At 40.9% G+C, this 11262-nt stretch overlaps 1 protein-coding gene across 1 annotated transcript; it reads right to left on the bottom strand.

Moving 5' to 3' along the window:
* Positions 1 to 3812: 3812 nt before the first annotated feature.
* Positions 3813 to 10695, bottom strand: LOC107216743 (ATPase family AAA domain-containing protein 2-like). Its single transcript, XM_046746663.1, has 8 exons — positions 10542 to 10695; positions 10168 to 10316; positions 8926 to 9195; positions 7617 to 7808; positions 6285 to 6470; positions 5584 to 5737; positions 4192 to 4549; positions 3813 to 3876 (listed from the first exon to the last, which is right to left on the bottom strand). Exons 1-8 carry the CDS (start codon positions 10693 to 10695, stop codon positions 3813 to 3815), a joined length of 1527 nt encoding a protein of 508 aa, XP_046602619.1.
* Positions 10696 to 11262: the final 567 nt, after the last annotated feature.

Below are 11262 nucleotides of genomic sequence, written 5' to 3' on the forward strand. Positions count from 1 at the left end.
CTTCTTCTTTCTCTTTATCCTTTTTCAGATGGTCACTTACCTTTTAGGTGCGGTATGTCAAGACGAGGACTGCTGTACGAATTCGCCTTGGGAGAAAATAAGAGGCAAGAAAAAAGTCCGCGACTGTTTATACGTGACACAGAAACGTTCCGAAGTTATACGAAACTGCACAAATTCTGCAGTGTCTGTTTGTATCACATCCCTACAAAGTGTACGTACGACGTTTTGGAAAACTCAACATTTTCAGTTTAGTTACGCAATTTTGTACTAGCAGTACAGGACTTATTTTTGCAAACTTCGTATGTCTCATCAGATCTGTGCAAAAATACAAATTGGCAATTTTTACTTATATTTTCATTCTTTCTTAACTTGATATCCATCAGTGAAGTCAGTTGAGCAGGACTTGAGGGGGTGTCCAGTCGATTCCGACGTTGAAATATATATTTTCAAATATCGATGTCCAGTCTCCATGTATCTCAAGCACGAAAAATGGCTTGACAGGTTCATTCTGTATGCAATTCTGATCAAAAACATTTCATTTCCCATTTTCATTTGACTCAAAGACAAAGAAATGAGATGAACTCTACGAATTTACAATTGCAATTTTCTTTATTTCTGCGTTAAATGAAAATACATTATTGTAGTGTCTTTGTGCAGAATTGCATGTAGAACGAGGCTGTTAAGCCTTTTTTCGCATCTAAGATACGTGGACTTCGATATTTGGAGATATATACGTCAACGTCGAAATCGGTCAGAGCACCTCCTTAAAGATGTGCTACTCCGATAAGATTGCCTTTGAATGTGAACGACACGTGCAATGAAGCGTTGAAAATTTGTACGCTTTATAAATTCAGTGCCTTAGATCTTCTCAAGTGTCTATCGTTCTCATTCCATCCTCGAGATCGGAATATTGAAGTTCGATAAAAAAAATTCAGCGCAAACTTTAGAACCGTGTCGATGATTGCGAGGAATTTTGTTGATGCGTGCAGACGGATTCCCGTGTATCGTAAAATGTAGCGTCGTGCCTCTGTCGCCATTGTAACTGTCGTGAATCTTAAATTTCTCGTGAACATCGCAGAAGACAGTGTAACGTATAAGGACGTTCGAATCGTGTAACCTGTGGAGTGGAAGTCACGTTGCCGCAATTGATCGTGAAGAGAAATCGAATGATTATTCTGGTTTTGTTGCCGGCAGGAGTTTTTTTTTTTTATTTCTTCAATCCTCTTCATCCTACCTTTTGTCAATTTCAATTCAAACTTCGATGCACGGTACGCCGATTCTGTTTGTTGAACGAAAACGTAGAATTACTTCAAGCTGGGATTAGGTGGCTGAATCAACTTCGAAAAGCGTTACATTGTACTTTCGATTTCGTTGCGGTCTTTCGTTGACCACTTCTTTCGATCGCATTGATTTTGTTTATTTATAACTGTCTTACATATAGACCGTGCCTTCTACCTACGTTAGGACGCAAGTTAACGGGGGCATTATTTATTTGTACCTTCACATATTCGTTTCATGTTGCGTTGGGTAATCTTTGTGTCGTAAAGCGCTTATCGTTTCAAGATCGTCATGGAATGTATAATTACGGGTTTGTAGTCTCGAGCTAAATTTCAGGCGAGAAATTATGATTCACCAGAAGCGTTAAACGTTTTCTGTAACTAAACTGTCCCACAAAAAATCGTGATTCGATTATCAAAGACAGCAACGGTAGGTTTAGATTTTATTTTACTTGTAATTCAGGTAAGGAAATTCCCGCGAATATATCGGCGGCTAGTCAAGTTCAACCAAAGGTACGGTTTATCCCAGTCAAAGAGGCTATAAACTATAAACGGACAGCGTTATGTTTATGCTATAAGAGTCTAACGGTGTCGTTTACAAATGCCTTCAAGCATCGCATATCGATTTTATGATGAAGATAAAGTCTGGCTCATCCTAACTTCGATTTATCGAACCTGAGTTTTAGACAGACTGCAGCAAGGATTTATGAAATATTTACTATATATTTAATTTGCAAGCATGTTGATCATATATGTTAGAAAGTACCAAAAAATTCTATTGCCAGGAAAGATAATTATCACGGCACACGTGTGCGTGTATTTCTTAAAAATTGTGCTTCTAAACGCTTGAAAGATGCTTACAAGAAAACATGTACTGTTAGAATGGATTGAATCTGAATTTCATGAAGAGCTGGGCAACCTGGTTTCGTTCATTCATTATGGTGTATCAGTATTTTCAAATCAATGACCGTATATATTCGTTCGTCGGTTATTTTTATCGCGTGCCGAACAAAATTTACCGTGCCAAAGTAGCGCTGGTTGAGGCACTGTTAGTTTGTTAGCAAGTCGTCCTTGCGTTTTCCGATCTGGTTATCGGTGCGATGTTATTTCGAGCGTGGTTCATGCTAGTACCGTTTTATGCACCTTTCAAACTCGCGCCTTACTTATTGTCCGAGTTTTGCCTCACGTATAATGTCTGTGTTGGGGAGATCGAATAGCACGCTAATGTTTAAACAATCGACCCTTCAAGTCTGCACTCCAAGCGGAGAACGATACAGCCTATTTGGCAGTAATTAAAAATAGCTGACGACATAAGCATGACCAGTTCGAGAAAACCAGTTTCTTACATCTCTTCTCTTTTGATTGCTTTATTTTTCATTCTAGCCACGCCACTTACCAAGTTTGGAACTTTGTATGCCTACTTGACTTCGGGTCGCCTTTGAGGTAGTCAAGCGAAGGAATAATTTGACGGACAACTTTTCCTTGGATCGTTCGAAAATCAATTAACGACGCGCTCCTTACGCAACACATTTTCCGTTGGAAAATTGCAAACGAATGAAAAGGAGTTTGTTTTTACTTTTTTCAAGAAATCAAAACTACCACAGTCACTTACTTGCGCGTATTTACATTTTGGAATGTACATTGACTAAGGAATTATGATAACCGAAATTTCATTACGTAACTTTTGACCGTTTAACTGTGTAGTTTTAATTCAAATATTAATTTGAACTAATTGCATGTTACACGTTCCGGAACGGCATTAGAGTTAGCGGTTAAAAATTTAATTGAAATTTCATTGTTAAGCTAATGCCGTTATACCGCATCACCAGTCTCACGCAGTTTCCATCTTCTGACGTAATACGGCGATCGTAAACCGCATTGTTACCCACGTGGTTTGCTCCTGAGGCGAACGAATTAGAAGTAAACTTGATGGCCACGATTTTGGTCACGATTCTCAAGAATCTACCGTTTGCTGTTTTATTTATTAATAATTTTTCCTTACTTTCACGCAGAGCTGTAAGCGGGGATTTAAATTTAACACAGTACCAAGGGGTATAAAATGGGCAGTTTAGACTTGAAGAGATCGAGCATCCATTGTCAATTGTTCTCGAGCTCGAACTTTCCGGTACCGTTGCAACACTGCAGCAACCTGTTACGAGAAAATAAATCGTTGTTCAAAACTCATTTGCTTCGGTAAATACCTAAGCCGACTCGTCGCGAATCATAATTCATAAAGCAAAGAGTAACAAAGCTGGCGAATTAAGAATACTAGTAAACGGAAAAGAAGAGTTTCGCTCGAAAGTTTCTCACGCTCGCATTACGCAGCTATTTTTCTTCCGACTCAAGCGTCAATGGACAATTAAGGGTATATATGAACCAAGTATGAATTAATAATAAATCATTTGAATTTATGCGTCTTCGCTTTTATCCTTGTTTATTATCGTACCTACATATTCTGCAATCAACCATACGAACAAAACAGAATCATACGATGAAACTGAAAGAGTTAACAAATATGGGGAAAAAGAACAATTATCAAGCATTGTTCGGAAAACCTGCAGGGTGCTTGGCTTTGTCATAGACCACCATCAATTCCTTTCTAGGAGCAGAGAATCACTATTGTTGTCGTAGTAACAAACAAAAACTCAGCCTACTTCGCCATGCCGCTTACCACAGTCAATGAAAGGTGACTCTTAAATTTAACACTCCATAACCGGTGTCAATATCAGTCGAACCTCTGCAGCTCTGTCCGCAGGAACTTCTCATGGCGTGTTACATACAAGTATTGAAAGCAGCATGTTCAAGATATACATACACGGTTAAACTCGATACGCTTTATTGGCCAATGAAATGACCAGTCTCTTACAAGATTACATGACCAGCATTACACTGCATACGTCAATTTGAAACCAACTTTTTGCTGCATTTACCCCCAGGGTAATCGTTTTTCTTGCGGGCTTTTCGCTTCAACTTTCTACTCCCGTTGTAGTTGTCCAAACATCTAATGACGGTGGCGTATACATCACTCTTATGGTTTTGAATAGCCCTTTCAAGAAGCGCGTAGAGGCTTTCGAGTTGTTGACTATTGGATCTCGCGGTCACGGCTACCGTCCTACGCAATAATTCCGTCGTTCGATTGCTCGGCATGTTCTCCAAAACTTGACCTGGCTTCACCTTTTCATCCATACTTCTGGCTTCAGATTTCATCCTGGCACGTTTCGATGCCCTGCAGGCCTCGCCGGCTGCGCTATACTCGCGTTTCAAAGCTGTTCCTGAAGGTTGGTGCAAGTCAAGTTCAAAAGGAATGGCCGGACTCATTATTTTGTCTAGCCTATCTAAAGCTAATGTCATTAATTTCGAACTTCGATCTAGATCGGTTGTTCGATCAGGATATCCTGATTCCCAGGTCATTCGTATGCATATGGTAAGCAAGATGAAACACCTGCGAAATGTTCTCTAGGTGATACATGATAAAGTGTAGTTATTAGCGAACTGTAATGTGATCTGGTGTCTGGGTGTGCGATGTCGTCAAATGTGTACAGACAAGTATGCACGCGTGATGTAAGAGTAGATGTTCTATCAGGTGTCTTTGCAGTCCGGGTAGAGCTGGTGTAACTGAGTAATGGAACACATTGATCCATTTGCGAGTGTTTGGGATGTGCATTTTTATTTTACTCTCAACTGACAAGTATGGCGAGTAAGTTGATGGCATCTTATCAGTAGCTTGGATTACTGTGGCTTGCGTCTGACTGACTTACCAAACGGTGATGTTGAATGGACAGACTGAACCCTGCAGGGCTTTGCCCTCGGGTCGATCTCCGTAGAAACTCTCTTGCCCGGCGGTACTTCTATCACATCTATTTTCGATCGCGGATAAAAATAGCAAAAAAGTACATGAGAAGCAAGAAGCAATCGATCGCGGTAATAGAAACGTAGTTTCGGAAAATAGCCGAGTCATGAAATGGTACCATCTTCGGCGTACTTAGCAGTCAATCAAATCGGTGGAGTGTCAGATTCGTGATTATATTTTTGCTCCCCATCACAGCATCATAAAATATTATGCGCTGAAAGCTCGGAATGCAACTTAAATCCGGTTGTATAACATGTTTTAGAAAATGTATGTTGGCACGTGATGCAGGTACCTTTAGTGGTCGTAGATCGCTTACATCCAACACGTCGTAAGCAACGCATTTATTCAGACGGTTATGGACATAATTGGAGAGCCGTATATTATAGGTCTCTCTGACAGCATAATTTGTTTGATGATGAGTTGGGGAACTGTACATGATAAGAATATTATATATACCGCTAGAAGACGAATCCTGTGATCGATTTTCGGTGATTGACGTTGTTGACCCAGAGGGAAAGAACAGTTGTTCGAAGAATGTTTTTCGTTCCGTGACTTCCGGTGCCGATACCTCGAACACTTCGCCTTGGCGCTCATTATACAATTGCTGTATCTGCCAAAATATTATTTCGCGTAATGACAAAAACAATTGGTTGCAACTATCTTCGCAAGTTTATCATAATTTAATTTTACTCAAGATTTCCTTGGTCCCTGATTATTGGGTTAATGAAAAATGTCTGCGCGCACGTTGTTCGTGACCCACAATAAAATAATGTAATCAAATAGCTCTGGTCTAAACGGCACTAAGTTCGGCTACATCATGATAAGGACAAAAAACAACAACAATCTGTTTGCAATCAGAGTGAGACTGTAGTACTTGTGTAAAGAACGCCGACTATTACAGTGTCTGTGTGTAACAAAATGATGAAAAAAATCTTCGGCAGATATTCTCCACGGTGCCAAGGTGAATGGTAAAGCTTTCTCATCGAATATTGATTAATGACGTTTGTTACAATGAATGTTTTTTTTGTTCCCCACATTTGACACAGCGTGACTGGCTAATGTGGCAGCCGAAGAAAGAAAGAAAAAATTCGGTAACCTCTGGTATCCTGAGAAGATCGTAGCACAGGGTCTAATCTGTATTAACTATAATTACTAACCTCCTCGGGAAGCTCGGCGTGTGGACAATTGGCGGTTGTCAGAATCAGTATAGTCACGGTTCTGTCAAGCCCCCGCATAAGAGATGCGAAGACGACGCGTGCTCGTTCGTCTACCAGTTCCCACCACGCCGTGATATCTGGGACGTACAGCAGGGAAGGAAGAGTGCGTCGCGCCTCCTTAATCCGCTTTATCGACGACGTCAACGTGGACGTTGAAAGTAAAACGAGACGAATGAAAAATAGTAAAGACTGAGATGAATCGGCTGATGGCTGACAAGCGTCAACGGAAGTAACGCACTAACGTCCGAGGAGAGAAAATACCTGGATTATGGCTTCCTCTGCCGCCCTTCCAGTCACCTCGTAGAGGGTACTAATGTCGAGAACGTGATATGGCAGGTGTTCCAACGCGTGTAAAATCGCTGGACCGATATACCGCGTGTGACAATTACCGTTTCCAGTGATTATTAGTCTTGGACAGCGGGAAGACTTCGAGGTGGCTTTTCCCGTGCTGAAAATGCATACGTAAGGCCTACTATCTAACCGTAAAGTTGTTCGAAAGTATTTAGAGTACGAAAAAGAGTCGAGTACAATCACCCAAAAAACTATATTTCAATCGAGTTGATTGACAACTGCGATGAGTCGAGCGTCGACGTTGATTGATGGAGTCGTTAGTACAACATGCATAAACACAAGCCCCAGGTAGGTACATCCTATCGATGGCTTACATTTTACCGGAGGATAACATCCCCCGAGGACAGAGAACTCCGAGTCTTCCGATCACGAGTGAGAGAGTTTGCTTCAGCAAAGGTCCGATTTTTTTTGGTAAGCATTTCACCGGTGATTCGACGATCCGATTCGAAGCCGGAATAATTTTCCGATTTGCTGTCAAAAAGTCTTGCTTGTTCACCTATACGCGTTCCGTCAGGGACATAATATTTTTTTACGCATGTTTGAAATTAATTTTATCAACACGTATCACATCTTTGACACCCGTACGTACGAATTCTACGCGTGGCTCGATCACGCGACGTGGAAAAATGCTCGCGCATATAGATAGGTACAATATGATGGTATTAGACATATTTGTGATCGTGGCGTGCAGTAAAGCCAAAGTTAATTATGCTAACGGTTAGACACGACACGTGCGTATGAGACGGGTTTCGGAGATGCGGCGTTGGGGATCGAGCGATCAGTTTGGCTGGTTCATTTAACTCTCGACTCTAAACGCGTAACATGAGACTTTTGGAGTTAACTTCCGCTATTCGATGGCACTTGCCTCGCCTGCGCAGTGTCAATTAATGAAAGACTCCGTCGTTTGTATGATAATCTTACTTGAAGAAACCTGCCGTTTATACGGTGTTTTTTTTTCGATGTGTAAATTTGTGGATAATTTCTTCTGACGCAGCACATAACTGCCTCAGCACATAGAGCCTGAAGATCGCTACCGCAGAATCCAATTGTCTTCGAGGCTAGGTACGATAGGAATCTCTTGGCTGGTTTCTGTTTCCAGCTGTTGACGTGGACCTGTAATTAATGAAACGTTATTGGTAATCATGGTCAAGGCTTCTTTGGGTTTCTTGTTCTTCGAGTCTTCCATCAACCATACGTAGCAACATACACGGGGAGAACCTTATTTGGAAATCGTGACAATCAATCTCTCCCTTTACATGTAAACTTGCGATCACTCCTACGGTTTTATACCGCCACAATAATAGTATAGTAATTGAGAAATTGTGCTGTGCAAGACTCACGATGGATCGTCTCTGGATGCTTGTGATAACATAGCTTGCATTTCAGAAACGAGTATACGCGAAGTGGCAGTATTATACGTGAATTTTCCATTACGCGCAGTGTTACATCATCGGTGCAAGAAAGTTTCAACATTGATTGCCTGACGTGTTACGGAGGTTCTGTTGCAGGAACGCTTCCTTGCTAATTCAATTTCCTATCACTTTCCCTCGATATCCTCGTTATGGTTGGCTAGTCTAACATCAAGTTAGTCATTGACCAACACTAGGATACCCGTGGATCCTCAGAATATATCCAGAAAGCCTGTGACCCCAGAACATTTGACCCCGGATATAACGAAGCGGTTTTTATCGCAACCCGCCGTATGAAATTTTAGAATCTTGACCTACCTTCCACGGATGTTGAATGTCCATTTATCTATAAATACCGTTTCTCATTACTCAAATAGATCTACTGGATTTATTTCTAAACAATAAAAACAAAAGTAGGTAAAAACAAAAAAGTATCAGTTTTGGTAATACTAATGAAGGATGGTTGGGTACGTTTTCGTTCTGATGTTCTAAGGTTTTAGAGAAAATTGACATGATTCTGAATCTTATACGTATTTCAAAACAATGAGGCATGCCAAGCTGATGATGAGTCTAGCGTGAGAAAAATCGGTGACATCGCGAATTCAACAATTGATATTTTCAGGCATTCTATGTGCTGTTGAAATAAGTCTGCACCCATTAAATTGAGGATGAAATCGCAGGAATATCGTAACAGCACAATAATCTGACGCACGTTTTGAGAATTGACGCAAGACCGCACTACACATGAAGTTAGAATAGAAACGGTAGAATCGAACGAGCATCGTGAGATCAAGCATTGTAGGGAGAAAGAAAATTTATACCGACAGTATTTGTTTCCTAGTGTTGAAACACGGCAATGGAAAGTACAATTCCTTGTCGAATCTTCCTGGTCTACGGAGAGCTGGGTCTATAGCTTCGATTCTGTTGGTAGCTCCGATAACAATGACCTCCGAGTTGTTATCCAGTCCGTCCATCAAGGCGAGGAGGGTACACACAACGCTTGTGTGAACGAAGTCCTGACGACTGGATCTAACCGGGGCCAATCCATCAATCTCGTCGAAGAATATAATACAGGGTTTCGTTTGTTTTGCCTGGTAAATTACACGATGCGGATCAGACAGGTCGTACGATAAAAGAGGGAAAGTCGTTGTTTAATTAAAGGTAATCGGTCTATCGGGAAAGAGGCGTCTATCTCCTTCCTATTAAAATAATTATTCATTCTCTCGGTTATCAATCTCGCGCGGTGACCCCGGGTTGTCAGGTGCCAGTCGTCGACGAGACAACCGATACGTCGAGTCTCGAAAGGCGTGCCGACTCAACGTTGCAAAAAGTGAATAGGCAAACTAACCAAGTTATACATCTATCATACTTTACTGTCATCGTTCTTCGACCCTGTCGCTCAAGTACTTAAACGTGTAACGAAGAACGTGTGCCCGCTTGTATTTTAGTACCGTTCGATACACCGGCACAAATATTCCCACCTCGATACATCCGAAACAGTTAAAGAATCTCGTTGCTATATACAAAGTTGGAACGAGTAGCACCGCTCATACCCAGAAGCTTAGAGAAATCTCGTAACGATAACTCAAATGTCGCCATTTGAAAACGTAAACCATACCCGCGGTTCATTCAACGATGAATAAATTATGCAGCAAACACTTTGTTGATGTACCCATCATTTTTTTAATTTTTTTTTTTCCTCAGTCCTCGACTATATTAAATGTTTCAAGTATTGCTCGACAGCTTCAAAATTCACACGTCTAAACATTACTAGCCTCTTTTAAATTAGTGGTACTCACTGAGAGCCACTTAGTTGCCACCGGACTAAAATTATTCAAAATAATATAAGTATCGGTATATATTATCAGATTTATATCAGACACGTGCAAAGTCACGCGTTTGCCGTTGATCCGGAAGCCGCTGTTCGCAGTTTTTTTTCCTGTTTTTCTGCGCTATAGCTGATCACCTGAACTTATACGTTGTTTGCACAATGTTCGCTCAGATCCACCCCACATCATCTGTTTGACTTGTTTTCAAATCATGAAGAAACGAACTTTCGTTACCCGAAGAAAAATATCCTGCAGCTTTTTTTCGCTCTCACCAATCCACTTGCTCAGACAATCCGCACCCTTTCGTGATATGAAGGAAACCTTCCGCCCGGCACTACTGCACTCGAATGCCAGAGCACCGGCCATGAGAGTTTTTCCAGTTCCTACGCAAAACACGGTTAACCTCGTAATTAATAAATCAAGCAACAGATATGAGATACCGAACTAATCTACAAGTTCCACCGGTATTTCATCAAAATGAGTGACAGTGACAGATCTTACAGTAGGATTATTAATTGCTCCCGTGGTTCTTGCTGTTCCGCGTTTGCAGAAATTGCTTTGGTTTCATGGAAGAATGATAAGTGCACTTGACAAATCGCTGAAATTACCTGGAGGTCCGTAGAACAGAAGTCCACGTGGTGGTTTGATGTTAAACCTAGAGTAAACTTCTCCATACATCAGCGGGAATAATACCGTTTCTTTTAGAGTCTCTATATGATTTTCCATGCCACCGACGCAACTGAAATCTTTTATCGTTGCCATTGCAGTCACATGTAGATATTGCACCTCAATAAATGCACGGGGCACGAATATCGTGAACGATAATGATACATTAAGCGTAAAATTAATTTTACGAAAGCGTGATTATTAGATACTTATTAGGAGTTTCAATCACTGTATCTTATCTATATACCGTGACAAATTGAATTTAAACCGAAAAATTTATACAATATTCACGGTGGGAACTTGAGATTTTTGACAACTCGTGAAACGTGCGTGTAATACCACACGTGAAAAGAAGCCGTGGGGAAAAAAAAGAAAACAAAGCGGTATAATAACTCTCGCATCATTCGCCAGTGGCTATCTTCACTGTGAAGCCGTCAATTGTCAGATCAAACGATCGAGTTCGAATAAAAGAAATCGATAGATGCTCCGATTGATTCGAATGGTTTGAACAATTACTTCGTTTTTTACCGTTCTTCAAAGCAACCTATACAAAAAGACTCGCAGCAGTTGCTGCATCACACCGCTGTATATGTATACATAGATGGCAGCTGAGTAGTAAGTAATCTTGGGAAAAAGATCGTTCCATATTGTGCTAGAAAAAAA

The sequence above is a fragment of the Neodiprion lecontei genome, chromosome 1, assembly GCF_021901455.1.
Source record: "Neodiprion lecontei isolate iyNeoLeco1 chromosome 1, iyNeoLeco1.1, whole genome shotgun sequence".
Taxonomy (NCBI): Eukaryota; Metazoa; Arthropoda; class Insecta; order Hymenoptera; family Diprionidae; genus Neodiprion; species Neodiprion lecontei.